Here is a 26,985-nt window from a genome sequence, read left to right on the forward strand (position 1 = left end):
GGATTAAAAGCTTCATCAAAGCGACACGGCAAAAAACGTCGAAGATATGTCGACCATTTTATAAACAAAATTATTTTTATCCCCTCTGCGTAAGCACGTTTGTGTATTTTTGCGTACAAGCTCGAATCTGCTTCTTGAAGAAAGTCCCTTCAATGGTTTTGACGTCAGTGACGTTGCTGCTACGCTCGCTAAGACGTTTAAACACTAGGGGGCGTTGGTTTTAAAACCAGATCAAAACCAGCCATTTATGATATGGCTTCAAAAGTTGTTCATAATTATATTTAACATAGACAGTGGCCGTTTGGATTTTTTTAAATCCACTCTTAATTTCTTTAAAAGCGCCATGTCTAAATGCTACAGATTCAATCAGAATTATCTGGCTTACCCAAACAACAAACAAATGAATAAAAATCTATAAAAGGACAGAGTAATGCTAAAAATACTTAATATTTTACACAAGAAAAGATTAAAAGAAATGGGACATGGCTCAGCATAATTTACTGTTTTACAGAAAATTCCTGTTTGGCAGAATATATGGGGGGATTTTCCCCATACAGAAGACATGAAATCCTGCTTTCAGACTGAAAATGTGTGCTTATGGCAGAAAAATTCCCCCGTAAGAATAGTTAAAACTGCATTTGCCTTCAAAAGTTAACCGTCTCAAACAAACAAGATATCTGAAAGTAATCAGGTAGAGCAAAAATATAAAAGAAAAAGACAACAATATGGAAAAACATCAAAGTTAACAGTGTTAAAGAAAAAAAAAATGCATCTGAAAATCATCCTGAAATGCTAAAAAATGGGGGGCAAAGACAGATGTCTTTAAAACAGGTTAGGAGATAACTGGCCTAAATGCAGTAAATTATAAAAATAATGATACATATTATATCAGGACTTGAGCATTAAATATTTTTAACCAACCCTTGATTTTCTTTACCTAACCTATTCCTGTGGGAGTGAAAATATCCAATGTTTGTATTCCTGGGGTATTTTCCATAAGATCAGAAAAGACATTTGAATGCCTTAAAAAAAAACTATTTTATTCATTCGAGAACATAAAAGAGCTCAGTCACAGTGTCAAATTTTTAAGTGCAAATAAACTTAGTAAAAAAAACAACAACAACCTAATAATTCTTTAATTGGCTTGGTCCAACAATTTAAAAAAAATGGAAAAAGACACTGCAACATTTTTTCTTTGAACAATCAAAGATGTGCAACTGTATTTATCAGCAGTATAGGCAACTAAAAAAAAAGCATATTAAACATTTTAAAATATCCATTTCCATCAGCATCTCAACAAATTTCAAAATTTTATCTTTAAATTCAGTGTTACACACCTTGCAGCACAGCAATCTGCTAAAGAAGCCTTCAACGGATTGTTGAAAACTCTGAGCAGAGCGAATGCTAAACTATAAACTGCAATAGTTAACACCACATAATTTCACCAAATCTCATAATATGGAGTTTTGGGATAGATTTGTAGCAAGTGGACCAGAGTAACTGAAAATTCAAATAAAATATTTTGATCTTGATGAAGTAGTTGTGCATTTCCTCAATGATTAGAAGCTCGGCAACAAAAGTCTTCGACTACAGAAGTCAAAGAATCATAATGAAAAGAAAAAAAAATCTTGTTTTGAGTCCTCAACAGTGACCATAGGGCTAGTCATGCTCAACTCTTTAATACAGACAGTGTTCAGTCCTGACGTCCCTTCGTGGTATTGTCACTGGGATCCAATAGGCATTGTGGTTTTTAATACGCAGAAGACGTCCAGATATCGCAGCAGTGATCAGTTGTTTCTCCAAAAACGGCTTGGAGTCCCTCTTGTTCCAAACTGCAAAGACTAAAGACAGGAAGACAGAAAACCTTTCAAACATTAGATGAGAAACACTCATCTGAGATTATAGAACTAAAACCCCCCCAAAAAGAACCTTCCAGTCCTGCAACTTGGACTTCAGACGGGGCTTTATTTATGTTGCTGTCAACTCTACAGCATAGCGTAGGCACTGACATATGCAGTCTGTTATCGGGCCCGTGTCTCAGGGTGCATCAGCTGCTGCACCACTAGGTCTATGTTAATGATGGGACTGAAGTAGAGGGCCCAGTAAAAAAAGCAGTTGCACACAAACTGTGGGATAAAAGACCACACTAGGGCAAAGGCGAATCCCAGATAGAGCATCTTGCACAGGTGGATCCACGTCTTCTGTGGCAGAGTCCTGCAAAAAACAAAATGGTACAAATTAGCTAGAATGTTAGTGTCATTTTTTTAAGTAACTTTCTTTTCCTAGGCAGGTGGTTAGGCCCCCTTTGTTTTGAGCATGTTCTCTTTGGAACCTGAACCTGAAAGATAAAGTGACAAACCAAAGCACCAGTCCAAGTGTGTGTGTAAGCTAAATGAATGAAGAGCCACACATCTGTGGGAAACTGCTACTACAGCACAGTAGGCAGACCCAACCAGCCTACTTTCTCCTTTTGTGCCAAGAGAAGAGAATTCATACAGATTCTCTTGTGCATCTTGACTTTCACCTTGGATTTACACTACACGCGTCTCTGCTCTGCTGCGCTGTGCAGCACATTTCACTGGCGGAGCAAAACCGTTCCTGATCACCCTGATTTACGCTTCGTGCCATGCAAATCCAAAAGTGATCCAAGAAGCATGTGGGAAATGAAAGCCAGCAATAAAAAGTATGGGTGCACCAATTGCAGTTTTCTGGCCGATCACCGATTTTTAAAAAAAACAATTCCGATTTTGGCCGATACCATCTTGTTTTGTCTGAAATGTTGCTCGATATAGCAAGAAAGTTGTTGAGTTAATGTGCAGACATAACTTGGTGGGTCGGTCTGTCAGTCAAACCTTTTTCACCGGAGAGCAAAAGATTACAGTATTTGATTCTTAGACCTTTGCCACGCTAGATAAGATCTGTGGATAAGATCGGCTTCTTATGTAAAATCGGCCAATCACCGATCTCCCAAAATTAAGGAAATCGGCACCGATAAATAAAAAGGATAAGTGGTGTCATATAAAACCGAAACTTTTCCATCCCACAGTGGGAACAAAGCGTCAAGGAGCAGACAGACAGAACAGTACCTGACTGGGGCTGTGGTCCAGAGCCTCCACAGAGAGAAAGCCTCCAGCATAGTGAGCAGCATGGCGTTGACGATGATGAAGCGGGACGTCCAGTAGTGGACCGCCAACCAGTCCCAGGCGAACTCCGCGATCAGCTGGTATGGAAGCAAGAAGTACTTGACGAGAAACTCCCCCCACTGCTGCCAGCTGGGCTCCACCTAACGCACACAGGGAGACGACAGAAGCTGACTATGCAGGCAGTTTGACATCAGTAAAACCCGCGGAGCTAAAACAGTAGAAGTGATTTGGCGTCACGATGTGGGAGAAGCAGAAGGAAAACCACTCAGCCCCCACGTCTCCATCCGCAACTCACCGTTTCATTATTAGGCCTTCATTTGGGTGTTTATTAGTCTGAACTATTTGTTCCAGAGTAAAATTATTATACAACAATGCAACTTGTATACTTCTTTCTTCAATATCATTTATCTTGGCCATGAGGAATGTGTGACCAGACACAATGTGTGTTAACTTCTGACTGACATTGTGTGACATTCAGACAACTTAAAACAGTCGAACAGTTCATTTAAACAAAAACTACTCAGTGAACTAATGTTTTTATCTCAACAATACATCAGTTTTCTCCGTTCGCCTTAAACGTTGGCTCCAAAATTCCTATTTTCAAATTATAATCACATTTGTTTACGGTTTTCAGTTCAACCTCCTGTCAACAGAGAACAATAATGCATTATTTTAGGTTGATTTATAAACAACATAGTATATCAATAGTCACAGTGCCATCATTAAACAGTAGGGGTAAACGGGCGACAAGGATCCATTTACCAACTGCTTTTAAATCACTTCTGACTGGATAAAGTGTGTTACCTGTGTGTGGAGGAATCGGCTCTCCACGGTGTTGTTGATGTGTGTGATGGCCGGACAGCAGGTGTGCAGGAAGGGCAGAAATGTCTCAGAATAATCGAATAAATACAAATAAAAAATGGTGAGACGAGGGGAGTGTTTCAGTCCGTACAGCAAGAACAGAGATTTTCCTGCATTGGCCGCCTGGAAGAGACCAAGAAAAGCAGCGAGAGGACAAGTCGTTCATGTTAATAACTGAAAACAAGATCATCTCTACTACTGCAAGAAGCAATCTGCAATGTCATCAAATCTTTTTTTTTGTTTTTTGTTTTTGGATGTAGCTGCCTAGTTTCAGCTGTACGTTGTTCAAACATGGAGCTTACTTTGTATTCCCAGAGGTTCTGCGGAGGTTTGACCCCCAGCGCTTTAACTCGCTCCAGTTCTGCTAAAACAGCACGTCTGTGTGTCTGCTTCTCTATGTTGAACGGCGGTTTTACCAGATCTTCGTCTTCCAGCATCAAAAGTAACCTGAAACACAGGAATTAGCATCGCAACGGTGAAAAACACCGACAGGAGACAACAAGCTGAAATCTTCTAATGCGTATTTGAGTCGAGTATTAGCTGCCGGGAGCAAACCGGGCCGTCTGGGTTTAAACGTGTCCGGATGAAGCTATTACGACACCGAAATAAACAAAGAAAACGAACCAGTCCAATGTTTCTACCTTCCATTGACATTCTCCACCTGGAAAAGTTTTCTGTAGTTCTCGGTCCACGGGCCCAGCTGCTCCAGCCATGAAATGACCTCTTCTGGTGTCCAATGAGACACCGGTTTACTAATCAACAAGTCGTGCTGCTCCAATACTCCGCTGCCCCAGTGGTACACCAGCACCATCACCTGGACACAATAGGAAATTACAAAAACACTATGATCCAGTCACCAATTTTAGAATCACAACAGAAATATGCATTGTTCCCCAAAGGGGATTAAATGTAATATATAAGAAGCAACGTGAAAGCAGAAAACAATATAGCAAGACTGTACACTAAGGGCAAATTTAAAACATAAGGAAATAATGTCACACAGTTATTGAACATGGCATTTTTTAGATTGTAAAGTAGTTTGAATTGCCTTGTTGCTAAAAATGTGCAATACAAATAATCCCCATTATGAACATATGAAAACGTGTTTGTTATTGCATGTTCAGTGTACATATACTACATTGTATGGCGGTGTTGGTAAAGACCCATTTTTTAAACATCTACACAAATCCAAAATGGATTGTCCTGCATTAAATATAGATGATTTCAAGCACATGTTGTGTTTTCTGATTTCATTAATATGCTTGCAGTAGCAAACAAACAAAACAAACAAAAAAAAAAAGCAGGTTCATAAACAGGACTAGAATAAAAAATGGTGGGTGGTCTCTTTATGCAATCTCATATTAGACACCTTTAGGGAATAATCAGAGAAGCGCAACATTTACAATGGCAAGAAAAAGTGTTTAGAAAAGTCAAGACATACAACTCTGTTCAGTGCATCTGTAACCTGGAATGTCATTACAGTTCAGAGCATTTAGCTGCTTGATTAAAACCAACATAAGTCTTGGTCAAGCGCTGTTGATGCTTATTGATAGAGATGCACCAGCGGATGCAGGGAAAGTTCTCCCATTTAAAAAACAAAAGAGAGAAAAGAGCTGAAAATTGAAAAAAAAAGAAACCTACCTACCTACCTACCTAAAACTCTGCACACACATCAACACTGAACTGTCTCTACATAACCTGGCTGAAGTCTGTCCTTGTGATGTCATCTATTTACAAGGACCTTTATTTACATAATACTAGTGAATACTCAAATATACAAACAATGTTACTGCCACGTGGCAAGGCACACAGTGACATTGCTCCCAGGTGCCACACGGACAAAACAAACATGTTCTTTTGTCAGCAAAAAAAAAAACCTCCCCCAAAAACCATGCACAGCTGACCCTTAGAGCGACTGCTGTGATAACATTCAACTATTAGATGGAGCAGCATAGCTTATGCATGTCTAATGTAGTTAACAAACAGTATAATAAGCATTTAAGAATTTAACGTTGCAAGTCAGTAGGAAGTAAGACCATATTTATGCATAACATATCAAAGTGTGAGAATTACAAAACCCTCATGCTCTGCTTGTTGCCACCTTAAACACGCAAACAGGTTTTTTTTTTCTTCCATGTTGCACTTACAGCCACACATGTCAGTGCAGTTAAGACTCCAGAGAAGAAACCTGCTCCTTTATACTGCCTTGTCCTGGGTCTACCCAACTTGTCACCATACCTAAGGAAGATAAGCAAAGACGAAAGGTGTTTTTAATTTTTTAATTTAAAACATAAAGCAATAATAATTATCAAGCTGAGCCCCTAAATATTGTGAGCATGTAAAGTCTAAAATTCCCAACCATAGAACATTCTTAAAGGGGACATATCATGCTAAATCCAATTTTTTAGGCTAGCACAAAACACTAAAATCCACCAAACCGCATAAGTTGTACATAATGCAACAAAAAGCAACAATTCAAGAGTTAGAACAGTATAGATAATGTTATAGCTTCTTGAGAGTAAATCAACTTCCCGACAAATCCTTTGGATACAAGAAAAAAAGGAAAAAAAAAAAAAGAGTTCTGTATGGGAAAAAACAAAAATGACCTCTGAAAAGCCAACAAGCTCCGGGAGACTTGAGGGTTTTTCTTTATCTCTGCTCTCCTCCTGTGTACAACCTCTCGGAAAATCTTCTCAATTGCATCCCTAAGAAGAGAAAGAGATCGTGAAACTGAGTGCAACCGGGAAGATGCTTTTTTTTTTATAATATAAAATATATTTATAAACACCCTCAACAGTTACTGGTCTCCCTGGTAATGATGAGGAAAAACTATTCAAATAAATAATTTTTTAATGGCAGTAACATCAACTGTGTTTCCACTACCAATGTGGCAAAAATTGTAATTTTTTAGTAAAAAATAAATAAATAATAATTGCAATTGCATTAAATAAGAAACGCAGTTAAAAATCACATGTAAATAAGTGATCTTAAGTCATTAATACACGAGCTGCGCCATCCTCCTCCTGCCACTTTCTGTCTTCTTTTCCACCACCAGTATCATTGGGTTACTACGTGATGCGAAAATATACAGACTCTCAGGTACCCCCCCCAAAAAAACATCACAAATACAAAGTTTAAAGCACTCCTGCCTCAAACAGAGCGAGCCTTGAGCTATTAAGAGCACACCTTAGCATTATGTTGATCTTAGGAAAGCCTTCCCACATCTGCCGGCACTCTGGGCATTCGTTCTTGCGTGAAGACTCCCACCACAGAGCCAGGCAGTGGCGGCAGAAGTTGTGGCCGCAGGTCAGGGTGGTTGGGTTGACCAAGATGTCGTAGCAACAGTGGCACGAGAACTCATTCTCTGAGATGTTGCTCGTTCTGGGCTTTGACTGAAGAGATTGCAAGGCGAGAGGAGGCTCGTCCGCCAGCAGATCCAGGCCTCCATCTGCTGGGTCCCACTCCATGGGGGGCAACATATGCAAACTGAAGAGGAGCAAGCACGTGATAATGAAGGAAAGAATTTGCTGCGGAACGGAAATCTTATCACTGGAACTGTTATCTTTGTTACAAAGTGTTTTTCAAAAGCTGCTTTTTTTTGTTTGTTTTTGTCTTTTAAAATACAAATACACACGCAGACTATTGAGACAGTCGGCATTACGGAGAAGCACTTTTGTGATGACGTCCTGGGGGCGAATGGGTAGGATGTTCTTAAAGAGACGGGGGCCAATTTCAAGGAGCCAGCTCCCGGTGCGTGCAAAGTCAAATTTATTTTAAGTTATTTTTCATATGTACAACAATTTCAGTTTATGACTGAAGTAGTTGTAAATCATTACCTGGTTCTGCTATAATCTGGGACTATGTGCCTAGAAAATATGTACTGCAACCCTTTAAATATTTCTACATTTGTTATTTTTGTTCAACCAAGTAAATATGGTATGGGGTCCCAAAGACCTATTCAAACCACTCAAAACGTTCGCTGCATATTTTCTTCCTATACTCTGTGACCTTCAGCATTTTGGGCAATGTCATTTGTGTCCAGTGTAAGCAACCGTAGCCGTTAGACTATGACCAAGTAGCTAAACATTACATTAGCATTTAATATGCAAGTTCATAACACTTGGAATATATTAACCAGCAGTTAATGCCCAGCAAATGGTACTTTGTGATACATACACACACACACACACATATATATACATATACTGTATATATATATATATATATATATATATATATATATATATATATATGAGTGAGTATCAATGGACAAACTGAGTGGTGTCCATTGATATTTTTAATCAAACTTAAAATAAAAGGAAAATACCAAAAGACCTTATTTAAACTAAAGCTGAATTGAAATAATAAGTGTAAATGCAGCTCAAGTCCAAAGAATACTATTTAAGTCTTTTAGACTAACCAGTTTAGAAAAGACAATACCTGTCGACCTTTGTAAAAAAAAAAATACGAGAAAAAAAACCTGACTTGTGACTTTGTCGCAGCAATTTGCATGTAAAGAAATCCGAGCTAATTGGTTCAATTCTAATTTAAATAGAAACCCTTTACAGTGAAGTTAAGCGCACCTGAGGCAGAAAAAGCGCTATATCTGTTCTGAACTCTACATTCAAAAAGAAAACAGTTTAAACAAAAATATTTACACTTTGTGACGTTAACCGTCACATCCACAACAACTGCACGTTAGCCAAATTCTCTGGCTAACAGTACTGCTAGTTGTAGCTAGCTAACAACTGATTGGCTACGAGGTAAATTAGTAATAACATTTTGCGCTGTCCCGCAAAACAACGCGCAACAACTGATTATACACGTGAAAACATGTCAGCATCAGCTGTCGTTTGGATACGTTAGTTAGCCTGTTGGTCATAACTTTATAGAAGCTAACAGCGAAGCTAACGTGGAAACCTAACCCCTTACTACAGTGGTTAAGAAGACTGACCCTCTTCTTTCTCGGCTTGGGGTCGGTGATCAGCTGAAGGGTGACATGACTGCCCGGCTAACCGTCCTGTGAGCTCCTGTAGTCAATGAAACTCAGCGTCCGGCCAGAGCAGCGATATTTCTTCGAGAATAGCCGTCGCCATAGCTCCTGTTGCCGTGGAAAGCCTCCCCCTGCGTTCTCAGCGTCAATTGTGGATCACCTGAAGAAGAAAAGTTCACTTCCGTGCGTATCCTTCCAAAGATAAAAGCTTGCGTCACAACTGATCTGATCTCTGGCGCTTTAAAAAAAAAAAAAAAAAGTTGCCTGAGATCAGATCAAAGTGCAGGTGTTACTGTAAGTGAAGCTCCTGGCCTTCAGTAACCTGTGACTACTTCCCTCGGTGATGATAATGAAAGTAACCTATTACCTTACACGTAGCCCCGCGTGATGCAGGGGAGTGCTTACGGCTTGACACCGTATGACGTCACAGTGTTTGCTGCTCTATGCCAGGTCTAGAGGTGTGTAATTGTTATTGTTTGAGAGCTAAGTAGAAAAGGTTACTTCCTGTTGCTTTTAGGAAAGTTGGAAATATGCTGCTGTGTTTTCCTCCTTTTTGATAACCTGAATCAGCTGATATGAACGATATGAACATTTGGGCCGATACCGATCTTTATCAATTAAATGTCAATATTAATAGTTTATTTTCATTGTACGATATTGTAGGAACAAACATCAGTTAACATAATTTTTTGTCTCAGAAAAATTATATATATATATATATATATATATATATATATATATATATATATGTAACAGGATTTTATTGAGGGTGGAATGAATAGCCTAAATGCCACGTAGTGGTTACGTACTTCCGTTTAAATTTTCGCCACATAGATCGTTTCCGGGTACCGCTTGCTCCTACTGTTTTTAGCCATATCTGCAAGAGCTGTACCATGAACAACACGCAAACGTTGAAATACCTTCGAGCTGCTGGTACAACAACTGAGTTTGATTTTAAATGATGTCCTTTCTTGGTGAGCTCTAAGAGAGCCTTCAAATGTAAAATGATAAAAATCTTATACTGTTATGTTATGTAGATGTGTATATGCATTGTGTAATCATATTTGTAAAAAAAAAAAAAATCATATTTATATATGTATATACATGCGTGTTTGTATGTAAATGGTCCAGAAGATATCTTTTATGATGCTAGGCTGCTAAGTATGTGAACAGGGTCAACAATAAGCTTTGGCTTTAGCCTATTCCTTTTTTGGTCAATTATTATTTTTTTGTTTCCTGTGTATAATGTTGACAATTTACCAAAATAAAGTGAACTGAACTGAACTGAACTTTTACTGAGGTATTAAGTTCTGTTAATGCTGCTCTTGAAGGTTGGTGGTTACCATAGCAACCATGCTATTGCTTAGTGTTTATTATATTTTATTTAATGTATAGAGGCAGAAGCTGCTGGACTGATGCTAACCACCAACTTGATTTCCTCTATACATTAAATTAAAGTATAATAAATAACCCTAAAAAACCCCCCAAAAAGAGCGAGTGGGTTAATGAAAGTTGTTTCTATAAGTATTTTGCCTCTCACAAAATTTCCAGCTGCAAAATGTTCACATTTTACAGCCAATAGATAATAAAATAAATAAATAAATAAATCCATGCTGACCTACAAGCAACACCCAACATTTGGCTGGAGATTAGTGAAGAAAACATGTAAAAAAAAAAAAAAAAGTTCAATTTTTAACATGTTCCGCCTGAGCGTCTTGTGATTTTAATAAAGAGGAGGCGCGGCGCTGCAGAATGTCATCTCTGTGGGAAACCCGGCCACTCTCAAGCCAAAAATCATCCGACGCAGACTGTAAGTTCAGAGTAATATTTTAATATTCTAGATATTGTAATCATTCAATAATTCTCCATCACTTAGACTGAAGGGCTCCGTTTATTAGCAAAAACAACGTTGGATATGAATACACATGAACGCTGACAACAATTCGACGAATGCCACTGTTTATGAGACTTATTTTATTTTGACGCATGGCTTACACTGAGACACGGTTTCTCTCTTTATTCATAGCTTTATGACATTTGCTAAATCACGTCTTTGTATTACTTTTTAATATTTGCTGTTTGGTGTGGCTAACAATGTTCACACTTTACAGGAACATGTCAAACCCAGTAGTGGTTGTTGGTGAGTAAGTTCAGTTTCTGAGAGATTCTAAAAGATGTTTTTGTCGTTTTTGTAGTGCCAACATGTTCTTAAAATGGCTTTTTGTATGCAGAGACTGTCTCCCCTTTAGGAGAGAATCCAGCTCAGATTATGTGCCCAAAGTGCCATCGGACTGTCCTCTCTGAGGTGGAATATTCCTCTGGATTATTCACCTACCTTTTCTGTGGAGGACTCTTCCTCTGTGGGTAAGAGGAACGCTACTGTTGTTTAGGTAGTGCATATTTTTTGGAGGTGAGGCTTTAAGTATAAAATTGCTGACAGAGAAACAACTTGGGCATAACATCCCGTTTCCCCGCTGTCCGACCGTGACATTTGCCGCGCTCCTCCTGAGCGCCAGGCTGCGTGTGGGGGGGGGATTAAATAAGTGTCAAATGATTCATTTTCAGTGCTTCTTACAGGGGAAAAAAAACCAATTAAAAAGCACATTTTCCCGACATTTGTATCTTTTTAGTTTTCAAATTGACAACCTCAACGCATATAAAAAGCCACATTTCTAAATTTCATTCATGTATTTCAACAATGCTTGTGAAGTCTAAAGACTTATCATCTCATGAAAATGCTAAATTCATGAGATGAGTACCGAACTATGAAATGCCTTTGGCTTTTCAAAGGCATTCAACAAATTCCTTTAATACCTGCTTCCTTTTGTGGGTATTTTTGTTTGCATTCTCATTTGATTAGTGAATATGGGTAAAAAGAATGTCCACGAGGAAGTTTTACAGCGTAACAGTGCATTGCACTTTCTCAGCTGGCTATTTTTTCTGATTTCCTGACTTTCTTCTCGTGATATCTTTGATCTATTATGAATTTAATAACTTGATCGCTCTGGCTGCGTGACGGAAGGCAAAATGTTTGCTGGTCGACCGGATCAGACCCCTTGTTGTCATATTCACTCAGGAATGTTTCGAAACGGTTCTCAGAAATGAAGAGTTGTATCCCCCTTGGGACAAAAATCACATATAACCTAAGGAAAAAAATACAAAATCTTTTTAAAGATTTGGGAACTTTACTTTCATTATCAAGATGGATTTCTTACCCCAAATATTTAACATAAGGTTTCCTTTTCAGTTCATATTTGTCACGATGTGCACTGACACCCCCATCCCTATTTCTTTTCTTTTTGTGGAAAGGGTTTGGGTTTATAAACAGCCTTTGTCTTAAGTACTGTTGAGTTGTTTTTCCTTTGTTCTGTATGTTATTCTGTACAAAATTATGAATAAAATAATCTAAAAAAAAGAATGTTTCCAAATTATAGATTTTCATACATACATCCTCAGTCCATGGGGAGCTATTCAAATTTTTAAAATCATTTTTCTATACAAGCAACACATTGAAAAATCAACAGGAGCACATCCAAGGCCACATTTTCCTTTAGAGATTCATATGTTGATACTTAGTTGTTGTTTTATCGGACTTTTCATATTTGTTTTAGAAATGAATACTGAATGCTAATTTGAATGTCATGTCTGCAGCTCCAGAGGATTTACAGGTTTACAGATCGTTACAAACAAAACCAATAGTTTCTGGGCCTGGATCTAAAGTCAGCGGGTTTAAATAACTCCGTCAGGTGGTGATTGTGAATTTTCTGCGCCGATGTGAGTAGGAGGTTCTGAATGCGTCCACTTTCTCCTCCAGGTTTGTGTTCGGATGCTGCCTGATCCCGTTCTGCGTGGACCGCCTGAAAGATGCCAAGCACACCTGTCCGACCTGCAAGACCGTCCTGGGAGTTTATAGACGCTTATAGCCGCCGCAGCTCTACGCCGGCGGCTCATTGATACGTCATCTAATCCTAAATGAAAACTAATCTGCAACAACTTTTTTTTCCTAGTCAACAGAGAATTTTAGATAGATTAAAACGCTTGTCCTTTTTTTTTTTATTCTTATCTGAGCAGATGCCATCTAAACCCTCAATGTCAAGACTCTCCTGTTCATGGAGTTTTTTAATAAACCTTTTTTTGATTATCTTGCAACAATTAAACAATGTGATTGCTACAAATGTTCACTCTTTCCACCGCAAGTAAATCGGGCGCAATGAATGGTTTTCTGCATTCATTCATTTATTATCACAGAATGAACCTTTGAGTTGTGTGGTGTAGAGGACAGTGGGATTTGGTTCAGTTAAACAAAACAGACACAACAGAAACTGTAACCTTGATTTCTTTAAGTAAATCATTAGAAATGCAGGTAGGTGGCTGTGGTTCAGCCATATTTGATCGATATGAGATATATTTATGATCAACATTCTTTTATCCAGTTTTGATATTTCTCTGGATGTCCATTTGCCGCAAGCAGAGGATTGTCTCCTTTCTAAGCCATTTGATTAGATTTTTTTTAAGTGGCAGTGCTATGCATTTTCCAGACATATAGTGTCCTTTAATAGCACAATCTTTTCATCTTCAGTTATTATAAAATGCTATGTATGTCAAATATGACTTAGAAGAAAGTTGACCTTGTAATTTGACACCATGAAATTGGGCCTCTGTCTCTTTAAGAAACCCATTCTTTTTCTGAAACTCCGCCTTCAGGAGGTCATCACGACATGGCTCCTCTATTGACCCTATGACGTTTCTAGCAGAGTTGCAGTGAGAAGTAGCTCCTATAATGAGCTCAGCAGATGTGCAGTTCCACCAGGTGTTTGCTAATCGCTGCAGGCTAGTCTGAAGGAGCTGAGTGGGGGAGACCGAAGGGAGAGCTGCTCTGTGAGGCAGAAACTGCAGCTCAGAGGACTTACAGGTTTACAGAGGGAAATGCAAAGACGAAGCATCAAGATGAGTAAAGTGGAGAGTTTACTCAAGAAAAGCCTTTTATTTCAATAAGTGTTAACAGAAGCATCCTTCATATGAGGTATCAGAAGTCAAATATGGAGGATAAAAATACAGAATATCTCCCCCTTCACAAATACCTACAGCAAATTGCAAATAAGCACATTTTGTATTATAGATAAGACATAAAAGGTTTTTAAGTAAATAACTAAGTAATCACAATCACAATATTTGCACCCATTTCTGTTCAGGAAATATTTTTGTTCATTATAAACAACATTAAACAGTGTTTGTTTTCAATTAGACATATATCCAAAAATGATTTCACCCTTTAATCCAACCATTCATTTTAGTCTACAGTGCGTCTTTGATAATCAGCCGCGCGTTTCTTCAGATCGAAACCTGATTGGACGAGACGAGGAGCGCAAGGAAAACAAAGAAGGTGAAGCCGGCGACGTCTCCATGGATCCGGGCCCCGGCGCCTAAAACAGAAACGGGTTTTAGACACTCAGAACAGTTCAAATTTCCCTCCAGTGGTTTCACATAAGAATACCAATGACCTCATTTTAACCAGAAAATATCCTGTATAATATGCATTTCCTAGGAACCGTTTGCTAAAAAAAACGCAACCATCTGCCATGTCATCTGGTGAAATGCTGAATCAGTTTTGAGGCTCTAAAGAAAAAAGCCTGGACATTTGGAAACTGCTTTATGCTTTTCAATAAACATCTGGGCAGCTTGTCAAATTTTTGAATTGTCACTGAAAAAGGTTCAAAGCATAATTTTGCAAAAAAAAAAAAAAAAAAAAAGTAACGGAATGCTTACACCGTATTAGAGATTTGCAACTAAAGTCTGGTTCTGCTTTTTATTAGAAATACAGATTGACAAAAATTGTTTGTTTTTCATTCAAACTTTGTGTTTAATTGACATGCAATATTGTATGTTTCTCTATTTAATATGAATAAAAATGTTAAAGATTAATCACTATTTTTATGTTGACCAATGTGCGCACAACTTTGTTGATATTCTGCTAATGTCGAAAAAACTATTTTGCAATTGCAGTGTTTCCTTTTGACAAGAAACGCAGTTAAAATCACTTGTGAATACGTTTATTCATAAAAAAAAAAGCATGCCACGCCATCCTCCTCCCACCGCTTCCTGTCATCTTCTCCGTCTTTTCCACCAGTAGTAACATCCGGTTGTAGATCACGACTCGTATGATGTGAAATAAAATTTCATACAGATGAAAAACCACCTCATCCCAGCAAAAAAAACTTGATCAAAAAAGTAAAAGTATCAGTAAATTTATTTTCCTAATTTGAATTTGTGCAATTATATGTTTAATGAAACTGCGGATAGTGTGTGACAATCTCGGGAGAATCCAATACGGCTAAGGAGGGATTACAGCTACTGTTGGTTTCTATCCCCCTGTAGTGGACACATGTGATTTTAACTGCATTTCTCATTTAATGGAAACACCTCAATCGCAATGTTACACTGTTTATTTTTTATTTTTTTGACATTAGTGGATTATTGTCAAAGCTTTGTGCTCATCTGTAATGGCAACGCAGCTACTGATAAGTTCGTTGCAACATCCTTCCATTGATGCCAACGACACGGTTTTCTGTCAATGAAATCATTTGTTCTGGCTATTGCTTCCACTGAGAACGTGCTTGACTAAGACTCACCTTTGGTGGTTTTGACAGTTGTGACTGTTGTAGTTGTGGTAGCAGAAGGGGTGGTTGCGCTGGAAGTCGAGTTGGTAGAGACGGAGCTGTCAGCTCGGCCTCCTGTAAGCTCAATGTTTAGTGTGTCGAGTTCTGATTGTAGCTGCTTTGAGATCCAGCTGCGTACTATCGGTGTATTTTCATAGCTTTTTAAGTCAGGCAGGTTGTCACCAAGAAGAGTTTTAACTTCGCCAACAAGCAGACTCTAAGGAGAGCAAAGCAGGTCACATTTTATACTCGGTATTATAGACATAAAGACAAAGACATAAAAGGTTTTAAAGAATTAAGTAATCACAAGCACAGTATTTGCATCCATTTTTGTTCATTATAACATTACACCATTACCAGAACAAATAAAAAAAAAAAAACCCAGATGACACTGACCTGTACCACACTCTCGTCCAGCTTAACAAATGTCTGCAGGTCCATGTTGATGTTGGAAGATGCCAAACTTTTAACAAACTCAATAGGTGCGCCCCCTACAGGACAAAAAAAATGGTGTTTACGTTTAGCTCAATCTTTAAGAGATGTTTTCTATTTACTGCTGCAGGTTTGCGTGTGGGTGTGTGGGTGTGTGTGTGTGTGTGTGTGTGTGTCTGCTCACCCAGGTATGGCTGTATGAACTGGTACAATGCAACGCTTGCTCTAGTGGTAGTTTGAAACGCTAGAAGGGCGATGTTGAAGAGCACCTTGAGTTTGTCACTGGTGCAGATGGACACATTCAAAGCATTGGCATCTCTGAGGCAGCAGAAATGGCAAAAAATATGTTTGAAATGTGTCAATGAAACATTATATTTTCAATAAATCAGACTTAAACAAGTCCGAACATGTAATTTAGTCAGAGTAACAATATTTTGGTAAATGCTTTTAAAAGTTGCTTTTGTTGTTCCAGAACAACCAGCAAGAACTTCAATATCGCCTGAAACTCGGTGCTTGTGTTCCTTTTGGCACTATTAACTTGAACAAAAATAGATCCAGTAAATTTAGTCAAGTCAATGTTTATTTATGCAAAGGATGTTCCCTTTTATGGCAACATCCTTTGCAAATATGTTTTCAGTTTTTAACTGTTGCAATGAGGTGGCTGAAAACCACTTTTGTTAATAGTTTTACTTGATCTCTGCTTCAGCTGGTGCTTTAACTTTTCTCTCATATGTTGACTTTCTAGTGAGTTTCTTGGTAAATTTTAGTGTTTTACACATCACATCAACTTTAGAAAATAGGGAGCAAACTACGATGGCATATTAAGGACATAGTAAACAGAAAAAAGGAGGATTATGTCTGCCAAAAACGCTGAAATTTTGAGGTTAATCTCAGAAATTTTCTTTAAAAAAAAGAAAACGGGGTAATTTCTGAGTTTCAGAAGTTGAACATTTTTGACTTCTGTAAATGTTCTGACTTTTAAAAGTCGTAAATTCTTCACTTTTCAAACTCAAAAACATTTTCACGTTTTTTCTGGACAATTTCTAAGATTAATCACAAAATTTGAGCTTTTTTTTTTTTTTGTGGAATTTTACTGATTTCTTTCTATCCACAATGGCAAAAAAACTGATACCTAAGAAAAAAATCAAAATAAAATAAAATAACTTCCATGTTAACCAGCTGAAATACTACAAACCTGCTTTTACACCATCTATTACTAAAACCATGCCGAAATACATTTATGCTGCATTTTAATTATACTTATATCACTGCAATCCTCAATTTTACCTCAACCTAACCCAGACAATACAGTGAGACTAAGAGTCGAACAAACCCAAAACAATGAGTACTTACCTCAAGCTCTTCTGAGAGATGTTGCCAAGTACCTCAGTGTTCACAGAGCACAGGTTTGGTCCTCCGATAGCATTAAGCTCCGCGGTCTCAAGTTTGTTGCCTTCCACGCTCAGATACTTAGAGATGATAGCTTTAGCCTGAAGCAGCAGAAAGCACTGATGTGAACAAACAGTCGGCAAATACGAGCACAGCACATTTAACCGTTTGCCCACCAAGCTTGGATCCAGCTCTCCGTTTGTTGTGTTCATCAGAGATGCGAGCGTGTCCACCTGAGTGATGTTCCATGTATTGATCTGATCTGCCGAGGCAACGCGCGCCGCCGGGCCCAAGACCTGGACCTGGTCTTCAGGGACGGTGGTGCTGTATGCCTAGATACAGAAAGTTATACAAAGAATTAAAAGAGAAACGTCCAAATTAAGATACAGACTGAGGATGGGTTTATCTTTGTCTCCGAATAATCAATATAAGGTAATGGCTTTTAATTGTGCTCTTATTGAAAGTTAAAATGAAAATCCTCAGGTTTTGTTTCCATGGTGCGTCAGTTTCCGTCATAGTGAACAAAATAAAAACGGTAAACATTTATTTTTGAACAGCATAAATAGTTAAGGAAAGATTGATGGCACACGCAACACACAGTAAACAGACATGGCTGCAGCAACAGATGAGTTATTAAATTAGACACAAATCAGAAAGAACACAAAATGTAACCTAAACAACCACAAACTGAGTCTCTCCTCCCCCACCAAAAAAAAAAAAAAAAAAAGACTAAAAGAGAATCTGGTCAAATTAAAGATTGCTGCCCAACATTTACAGTGTGACCCTTGTGAGTAGGAAATGGACTGGAAAATTCACCTCAGATGGGATTGTCAGTGGGAGTTTTTGCCACAGTTTAACCTGAGCTGGACTGAAATATGCTGCAAGTCAAATTATCAACAAGTCGTACAAAAATGAAGAGCAAGCATGCTAACGTTAGCCTAGCACATCAGTAAACTGGTCCAGTTGATACATCGTCACGCTCCACGTGCTCACCTCCTGCAGCTTGCTGAGAACAATCTTAAGGTAGTCCTGCTGATGCAGCTTCTGGGTGATGACCTCCAGGTTGTCCCTGACGACCGCAGCACTGAGACAGCTGTTGAACTGATTGACGTCGGGGTAGTCAAAGGGGAAGGTGCCATTGTATATGGTGACCTTGGTGATTACTCCTGCTGTGCATTCAGTGACTGAAACAAGAGGAGGAAATTTGAAAATCAGTCATTACTGGATGAACAAGCATAAAAAAAACAGATGAAAGGATTATCAACTGACCTGTCTGTCGCTTAAGTCTGCTACTAATTGATTGTCTTATTTCTGCTTTCATTGCCCCTATCTTCGCTCTGCTGACTCCATTAGTACTGAGGACTTTCAGGTAGTAATTTAAGAACGAGCGCTTCGTGGTCTGCAAGCGGGGAAAACAGGAAAATCAAGAGAAAAGAAATTTAATCATTCATGTTCTTTCATCTGCACACACAGGATCATTTTTGAAGCAGTGACTTACTTTGTCAAAGTTGTCATAGAAATCTGAAGACATATACAGAGGAAATGTATCGAGGTTCCTCAGAGTTGTTTCAGTCCATGTCGAAGCAAGTCTGGATATGAAAAAAAAGAAGGTCATTTATTTTTTTAAAGGCCAACAAAGGCAACAAATTTCTGCCAAAGACACAGATCTTTACCGATATCTAGAGGTCCCACCGGTCAGACGGGTCTTCACTGCGGTCGCCTGATCGGCAGACAGATCCGGGCAGGTCTTTAGTTTCTCCAAGATGGATTCATCAGAGTTCAGGATGTAAGAAGCGTTCAGGTAGCAGCACATGTTTCCCAGAACTGTTATTTGAGCTTTAGTCAGGTTTGTGGTTGTTATGCCCTGAGATAAAAAGTCAGACATGAGCAAAATAGAATTAGAACAATAAATAAACCTACAGGGGCTGCTAAGGTGGGCCTCAGAAAATTGAGGGAAGATGAGGGGGGAAAATAAGGAAATTATTCTAATGTATTTTTTAAATCTGAATTTTTTTTTTAAATCACCAAATCCAACCTATTTTTTAATCATTATTATAAAATATAAATTAAAATAATTTATTGAAATGTTCTTTGGCATATTCATCTTTCTGACTGGCTGCCAGTAAATTTGATCAAGAGGCTCTGCTCCTGAAGCTAGCATAGCATAGCTTACTCACATCGAGGCTGCATTTATGTTAATTATTGAAAATGCAGCACAAAAGTGAGAAAAATTATTCAAAAGTAAACTTTTACACATTTGTAAAAACATTGTCTATAGGTTTGCAAAGAAGCTAATGTTGTTTATGAGGCCATGGCAAGCCACACAATTAGCCTGTTTAGCTTAGCGCAGCTTAACCGTGTACAACTCTGTTTTTAGCGCTGTTATGCTAACTCTATTCAACTTATAAACTTAAAGTCAAAATTTTTGAACCATTACAGGCCACAAATGGCAAGCAATTGTATAATTACCCCCCTTTTTACTTTATGAAGAGGTTTTTGGTGCAGTAGTTTGAGGCTGCTTTTTGTTATTATTAAACATCACATACATCAACCAGCCAGTTGGACTGGAGATGTAAATGAGCCCCTTGGTTATGATTTAATGTATTCAGATTTAAATATCAATTGATATGCAACATCTGAGTTTTTAGAAAATAAACTTGAAACAATGAACAAAAAATGTGTCATTAATGGCAGCTGTAAAATAACAAAAGGATAATTTCTCTCATCTACTGATATGCAGTGTGGACATAATGCTAATCAATGTGTGATTTTGTCACCTTCCTAAAACGATGGCTTAAGTCTTTTTTTAAAAAAAAACAAAAATGATTTTGGCAAAAATGACTTGACTTTTGGTGGTTGGGGGAGACAAAACCACATTTTCCAACCCCAACTGTCTATGGCAACGCCCCTGTTGAGACTCAACAACCATTTCAAACATCTTTTGCTTTTAAAATCAATGTAGATGTGATTTGTAATACCTTTTAACAGCATTTTCTTTAATCTCTCTATTTTTTTTAGAATTACAGAGCATTAAATTTTGAGTACATTGACTCTCGTGATCAACGATAGTTTTTTGGGTGACTTTACCAGGCAGTTCCTGGCGTTATCGAACAGCGCGGTCCGCTTGTAGCTGAGTTCTGAGGAGAACACAGAGAAGTCGGCGTCGCTGAGCTGCTTAAAGTAGAAACTGCAGTTGCTCTGTGGCACCAGAGAGTAGCTGTGCAGGGAGAAGGACATGAACACGTCAGCATTTAATCAGGAGTCCAACACTAGTTAGACATTTCAAGAGGACTTACTCGTAGTACAGCAGCACATCTGGAGGGAAAAGATCAAAGCTGGTGATGTCTGCTTCTCCTCTGATGCGGTTGAACATGCAGGTCAACTGATGAGACAAAATGCATTTACCTGTTACCAATTCGTGTTGCATATTCCCGTCACCGCTTAATCAGAAATAGAAACGACCAAGTTAATTTGGAGGTATTACAGCATTAAACATCTGGGTACAATGTCTGCACAGATGTAGAGTTCTGTATGCTGTGTTCCTGTAGTTCTAGAAAAAATATGCACACTTATGGATAAATAATTTGACTCACCGGCAAATGCCTGGGACTGTGGGTCTGATATGCCTGTTTCTAATAACTGTACATTATTTTCTGCTATAGTCTTGTACAATATATTATTACTACAATCTTGCTTTTTATATCTTGGTTTTAACACTAAGAGTTTTGGTGCGAAATTGTTTTGTCTGTTGCTGTTGCTCCGCTTTGCATTACAATTCTAAAATAAAAAAAAATAAAAAAAAGCTTTTCTAACCCAAGGGATTTCTCGTTTTTGTTTGTTTGTGTCACACATCAATTTTTCAGACTGTAAAACACATTTAAATATAAAACAATAAATTAGCTGGGTGTATAAGGAAGTTTTAATCAAAACTAGATTGCATTGGATAGATTTTTCCATAAAACAAAAACTTCATTTGTGAACAGAGTTTTGCAGTTATTTAGGTAACATTAGTCTAATATTAACTTGTCTGATAATCTGGGACATTTAAGTCTCATGCAAAAGCAAAAAAGGCCACAGGGTTAAAAAGCCTGATTTTTCAGACCACAAACAAAAACGATTGATAATAAACCTCCTGATTTTCGATCAAGTTGGCAAATAGTCATTAACATTCATAGAGTGTTTAGATTTTTCTCTTAACACCGTCAATAAAGTTATACTCCCAGACTCTCACCTGAGACTCCACCAGTTTGACTTTGTCTGTGCCTTTGCGCCGACAGGCTTTGACCAGTTTTTTGACCTGCTCCTTCTCAATCGTTCTCACACTTGTGCATGTGAATCCTTGCAGCACAGAGGAGGACAGGCTACACAAACACACGCATACACGTTGTGATCACTTAACACACACAGAGAAAAGACAACGTTTTCAGACCAGACTGCTAAAAATATTGTTTAAACCTACTTGTCCACACCTCCCAGGACAGCCGTGGCGTTTTCCACTGCTATTACGCCAAAGAACACCTCAGCCTGACGAAACAAAGTTGTGAACTCAAGTAGCTGTTCTTCCGATAACATACAAATGAGAGGGGAAAAAAATCTGCAGGTTTTTAGTGAAGAAATATCTCCTCTACCTGCTGGCGTTTCCATTTCTTCTTGTTGAGCTTTGTGATGCTGCCGGCTGTAAAGCTCTGCAGGAAAAACCGAGGGATCTCAGTGGCCATTTCGTCTGGAACGTTCTGGATGATCGCCTCACCGGTGCTGTTCACTGATAAAATCTGGCAGAAGAATGGTGAGCGTCCAGTTGTAAGTTATCCAAACTCAACTACATCCAAATTTAAGACTCAAATCAAACTTTGTTTAAATCCATTTTAGTTTCATTTAAAGGGAGAGGATTATGTATTTTCCAGCCACATAGCGCCATTTTATAGCACAATCGAGTACCTCTGTTAACTTCAGTTGTTATAAAAAAATGTGGAATTATTTCAACTATGACTTGAAAGAAAAATTAGACTTTGTAACTGAAATTGGGCCTCTGTCTCTTTAAGTCTTACACTTTCTGAAACTCCGCCTTCAGGAAGTCATCACAACATGGCTCCTCTATTAACCCTTTAACAATGTTTTTAACCAGCGTTTCACTGAGAAGTAGCTCATATAATGAGGTCAGATGATGCTCAGTTCCACACCAGGTGTTTGCTAATTGCTGTTTGCTAGTCTGAAGGAGCTGAGTGGAGGAGAGCTGCTCTGTGAGACGGAAACTTGGAAGTTTGGAAAGTGAAGCTCAGATTAGCTTCATCCTCAAAGGCGGAGCTACGTACACCCAGCCGTTTTGCACAGCTGAATTGTTGCCATGGAGATTCAAGGATTCTGTCAAACATTCATGAAAGAAGCAATGCAACATGATGCAAAGTTAAAAAAAGTTGATTTTACATAATTCTGCCTCTTTCATTATTTTTCCTGATAATGAAAACCTGTACCATAAATCAAGCAGGCATACCTGGGTGACAAAAATCTGCTGGACGATATTTGGAGCGGACATCATGTGTCCCACAAGCGAGGGGTTTCTGGAGGCGACCAAAATCTCAGAGCCTTGGATTTTCCTGAAAACTCTGGAGGGGACACCGATGATGAGAGTACCCAGCGTAAAAAGTGACGAAGAGTCGTTGATCTGGCGGGATAAAGAAGAATGTTAAGCATAAAATTGGTCATGGGCTAGATGGAACGGGCGACGGGAAACTATACCTGCATCACTGTCATCAGAGACTCTATGATGCTCTTAGCCTGTCCTGCTTTCCAGCCATTCACGTTGCTGAGTGTGAACAGTGCGTTGATCAGCTGCTGTGGATTGATGGCCTTGATCTGCCCCGTGGACATGGTGGTGCTTTCATTGCCGAGAGCAGAGATGGTGTTGGAGTCGATGTTATTACCGAAGTTGCTCGTCAGAGCAGCAGAAATCTACAGATGTAAAGGAAAAAACCTTTTCACGTCGTATTTTTCATTTCTTCGACAGGAAGTCGTATTGTGCAGCAGATTTTCCTGGTGTAGCTCCTATTTTGGTACATAATAATATTATTCATAACTGACTCGATGCAATCTGCTGGCTTTCATTAGAGAGAAACTTTTTAAGCTAGTGGGATAATGTGGATTCCCATTTGAGATGATGGACAAACACCACGTAACACCACAGAGAAACTATTGAAATAGAAAAGAGCAAATGCTGGAAAGTAGCTATATTTCAATTGATCATATAATTGTGCCTTTTGGAATTACTAAAATAAATTTGCTTAATGAAAATCATTTTGAAAAAGAATTTTGATAGAAAATGTTTGCTCTAGGTGGTTTTGTGGCTTCAGCGTATTTCGCAAAACAGCAACGACACTTTTTTCGAATCATGAGTCGTGAACAACAAGCGGATATTTCTACTGCCGGAAAAGACGAAGCAGACGATAGGATGTAGTAGGAATATTATGGTGCAGGTCGCGTGACTTGCTGCGTGAACATACATATTTTCTTATTTAACGGAAACACTCCAATTGCAATGCAAGCGGAAGATCCACAAAGCTTTGCATACCGTTGTAACGGAAATGCAGCTACTGTTCACGTTTTTAAGTTCTTTACATCGTCTCCGGTGTTTTTGTCAAAAGATGACCGTATGCCTAAAAAAAAGCATATGGAGAAACAGAGTTTTTTCCCCCTCTGTGTTCTTGTTACCTGTGGATTAAGATCTTGGCAGACAATGGTGAGGTTCTGCAACACTATCAAACTGTCTGCTGGAGTCAGCTGGGTGAATGCCATGCCAGGAGCGACGCACCGGCACAGCAGAGGAAGGCTGCAGAGAATATATCAAAATAACACAATAAAGACAAAAAAACAAAGACTTTGCAACATCTTGGTAATTGGTGATAAACGCACAGAAGGGGGTTGAAGTTACTGTCTTGTTGGTAGACCAGCCCAGTGTAGTAGTTGGTGAGGTTCTGAGGCAAAACCGAGTGGTTGAGGAGTGCAATGTTCAGGGGGTTCACTGTGAACACCTGGAGGGACTATAAGGAGCAGGAACAATATAAATCTGTGTCTCTTATTATTTCTCATTTTAGAGATCAACTCCAGATTCAGTACCTTATCTGATCCGAAGGTATGAAAAATCTCAAGAGTGAGGAACGGCATGAAAGGGCCGATGTACTCAGCAAACCAAGCCGTGGAGTTCAGCTCTGGGTTGTTGGGGTCGTAACATCTTGGTGTTGCTACGGTGACAGGTTAAAAATATTTAGGTTCAGGTGTTTTATATTTATGACAAATGAAGAGTAATTCACCAACTTATGAGGTACTTTTGAGATACAGGTGTGTACTTACAAGGTTCTTAAAGGTTACTTGTTTATAAAAACATTTATACTTTTTGGGTCCAGAGAGGGGTATTTATGAAAAACATTAAGGGTACTTACAGGAGACACCTATAGAATATATTTTTGCAGGGTAATTGAGTTTGTCTGCAGGGTAGTTACAAGAGTTACAGGTTGGGTTTGACTAACAGGCATTTCTGAGGACTTACTTGTATTCAGAGGGAACTTTCTCCATCTGCATTTAACAAGTATCCATGGCGATACCCATAGTACAGCTATGGATATAAAAACTTAATATTGATAGAAACCTGCCTGTACCATCAGAAAACTTGTTACCGTCTACAGAATACCTCATATCTACCCTACATGCACCCTTTGTAGGTAATCATAATTACAAATTGACAACTTAAAAGTGAAATGATTAAAAAACAAAGCAAAATAAGTACAAATTTAAGGTTACTTTGCTGCTGCGCTCGAACTCACCTGATTGGAGGTAATTCCTGATGGTATTGAACACGTCTTCCTGCACAAAGTCCACCGCGGTGTAGTTGTATTGACCAAGAACCGAGACACTGAAATGGCACAAGGTTCAATCAGGACACAGAAACAAAAACATAAACTTCAAAAAGAAAGAGAGAGAAAAAAAAAGCTGCTTGGAAACATACAGTTTCTGGAAGGCCAGACACGAGGTGTTGTGTGTAACATCTGGACTGATCAGACTCTTTGAGAGGAAGACCAAGTAGTTCTGGAGGCTTCGGTCAAACCAAGCGTTGACCTCTGACCTCCTGGTGCTGCTGAGGGCCATGGGCCAAACGCAGGGCAGGGTGGGACGCCTGACGTCTACCGGCAGGGACTCCTGCAGTGAATTAACAGGTTGTTGTGTTTGCATACATCATCCCGATGATGTGTTTGAGTCTCCAACAGGTGTGTTACATACAGTTTCCAAAAACGCTGGTGTCTGGGCATAGCTGCTGTAGAGATCACAGAGCTGCGCTCCGTTGTCGACGACGCCTGGCCGACGCAGCAGGTTCCCCAGATGTGACAGAGGCATGGAGTTCACCAGCTGGAAGATCAGAAGTTACATTAAAGTCCACTTGGTCGTCCTTAGCTCTGCTAATACTTGAAAGCTTTTATCTCAACACACCAGATGCTTTTGGTCACGAGGCATGAGGGACAGGAAGGTGGTCAGGTTGGGGAACTGGAATCCCAAGAACGAGTCCTCGACGAATCTGTAGAAGCTGCCGTCACCGTAGCAACGGAGAGCTGGAGGTCCTATCAACAAAACAGGATTTTCAGGTGACTTGTAGGTTTTGGTTTTGGAGACATATCACTAACATCATATAAACTGATTTTCAATGATTCGCTGTAGTTTGTTCACCCTGACTGTTTAAATCTATTTCCCACCAGCCTCAATGTAGCGCTCAGCTAAACGGTTTGGAGTCTGTGTTGGACCACAAAGTACTTCTGACTTTATAGATATGAAACAAGCTTACTGTAAAGATTTAACAAAGATCTTTGCATACGTATGCTCGAGTTTTGACTTTCAACAAGCAGTTTCTTTACCTTTCAGTGCCAGAACGATTTGGTTGTAGATTTCTTTCTGGGAGTCCGCAGTGAGTGTTGGGATTGTTGAATTAAGAAGCGTTACACTGAAATAGACAAGTAAAACAAAATTCTAAGGATTTTCGGAGAAGATTTGAATCAAAATAAAACATTTTGCTGAAACCCAGCACCAATGTGAAAGTGTCTTTCCTTGAAAATTTATTTTACACATGCTCCCGTTGCACCCATAGTGTTCATTTCCTTTTGTCCGTAGAAATGACGGCCACAGAAAACCGTCGTTAGTAAATAATGCTAAAATAACACCAAACTTTATTTTAGACATGAATTTATTGCGTATTGTTGTGGCCTGTTTTGATAACAGTAGCATCGTGCCTTCTGCTCATGTTAGCACTATGCGCTAGCTTTTCGCTCCCTGAGGACATGACCGTACCGTGTATTTTGAATAGTATTATTATATAAACCCAGTGGCGTTGTTTTTGCTGTTTCTGTCCAGAAGAACACATAAACCAAATTCACTCAGTTACATTTTTGGTCGCTATGGCGTTAACTATGTTGAGGCCTAATTTACAAGACGTGTTCATTCCCGTTGTGGTAGCACTTTCTGGCTCAATGCTTGG

The 26,985-nt window shown here is 38.9% G+C and overlaps 2 protein-coding genes and 1 long non-coding RNA gene across 23 annotated transcripts in view; 1 reads left to right on the top strand and 2 right to left on the bottom strand.

Moving 5' to 3' along the window:
- Positions 1–1,019: 1,019 nt before the first annotated feature.
- Positions 1,020–9,357, bottom strand: LOC116719707 (bifunctional apoptosis regulator). Its single transcript, XM_032562319.1, has 9 exons — positions 8,959–9,357; positions 7,191–7,490; positions 6,611–6,709; positions 6,152–6,242; positions 4,646–4,818; positions 4,307–4,451; positions 3,948–4,127; positions 3,087–3,283; positions 1,020–2,214 (listed from the first exon to the last, which is right to left on the bottom strand). The coding sequence occupies exons 2-9, from the start codon at positions 7,481–7,483 to the stop codon at positions 2,022–2,024; spliced, it is 1,371 nt and encodes a 456-aa protein (XP_032418210.1). The 5' UTR covers positions 7,484–7,490; positions 8,959–9,357; the 3' UTR covers positions 1,020–2,021.
- A 4,587-nt stretch (positions 9,358–13,944) lies between these two features.
- Positions 13,945–26,985, bottom strand: part of mslnb (mesothelin b) — an 89,466-nt gene continuing 76,425 nt past the window's right edge. For all 21 annotated transcript variants that reach the window (XM_032562342.1, XM_032562333.1, XM_032562338.1 and 18 more), the window contains 25 exons: positions 26,369–26,454; positions 25,950–26,077; positions 25,743–25,868; positions 25,471–25,661; positions 25,289–25,377; positions 24,585–24,709; positions 24,381–24,508; positions 24,180–24,297; positions 23,211–23,423; positions 22,966–23,136; positions 22,103–22,246; positions 21,934–21,998; positions 21,706–21,835; positions 20,771–20,856; positions 20,562–20,691; positions 19,148–19,338; positions 18,973–19,063; positions 18,744–18,873; positions 18,468–18,658; positions 17,651–17,806; positions 17,439–17,575; positions 16,270–16,403; positions 16,050–16,144; positions 15,627–15,870; positions 13,945–14,420 (listed from right to left, as the gene is read on the bottom strand). In XM_032562342.1, coding sequence (XP_032418233.1) covers positions 14,329–14,420; positions 15,627–15,870; positions 16,050–16,144; positions 16,270–16,403; positions 17,439–17,575; positions 17,651–17,806; positions 18,468–18,658; positions 18,744–18,873; positions 18,973–19,063; positions 19,148–19,338; positions 20,562–20,691; positions 20,771–20,856; positions 21,706–21,835; positions 21,934–21,998; positions 22,103–22,246; positions 22,966–23,136; positions 23,211–23,423; positions 24,180–24,297; positions 24,381–24,508; positions 24,585–24,709; positions 25,289–25,377; positions 25,471–25,661; positions 25,743–25,868; positions 25,950–26,077; positions 26,369–26,454 — 3,391 coding nt within the window. In that variant the 3' untranslated portion in view covers positions 13,945–14,328. The remainder of the gene's footprint in view (positions 14,421–15,626; positions 15,871–16,049; positions 16,145–16,269; positions 16,404–17,438; positions 17,576–17,650; positions 17,807–18,467; positions 18,659–18,743; positions 18,874–18,972; positions 19,064–19,147; positions 19,339–20,561; positions 20,692–20,770; positions 20,857–21,705; positions 21,836–21,933; positions 21,999–22,102; positions 22,247–22,965; positions 23,137–23,210; positions 23,424–24,179; positions 24,298–24,380; positions 24,509–24,584; positions 24,710–25,288; positions 25,378–25,470; positions 25,662–25,742; positions 25,869–25,949; positions 26,078–26,368; positions 26,455–26,985) is intronic.
- LOC116719710 (uncharacterized) lies at positions 16,553–21,664 on the top strand. The gene is made up of 3 exons (XR_004339251.1): positions 16,553–16,853; positions 19,967–19,973; positions 21,652–21,664. It is a non-coding gene; the product is annotated as an uncharacterized LOC116719710 (long non-coding RNA).

This window comes from Xiphophorus hellerii, chromosome 5 (assembly GCF_003331165.1).
Source record: "Xiphophorus hellerii strain 12219 chromosome 5, Xiphophorus_hellerii-4.1, whole genome shotgun sequence".
Lineage (NCBI taxonomy): Eukaryota > Metazoa > Chordata > Actinopteri > Cyprinodontiformes > Poeciliidae > Xiphophorus > Xiphophorus hellerii.

Coding starts and splice junctions, on each gene's coding strand:
- LOC116719707 (XM_032562319.1), bottom strand. CDS start 7,483: ATGTTGCCCCCCATGGAGTGGGACCCAGCAGATGGAGGCCTGGATCTG. Junction 6,243..6,610: donor AGCTTGTTGGCTTTTCAGAG/GTCATTTTTGTT, acceptor TATCTTCCTTAG/GTATGGTGACAAGTTGGGTA. Junction 3,284..3,947: donor GCCGATTCCTCCACACACAG/GTAACACACTTT, acceptor TGTGTGCGTTAG/GTGGAGCCCAGCTGGCAGCA.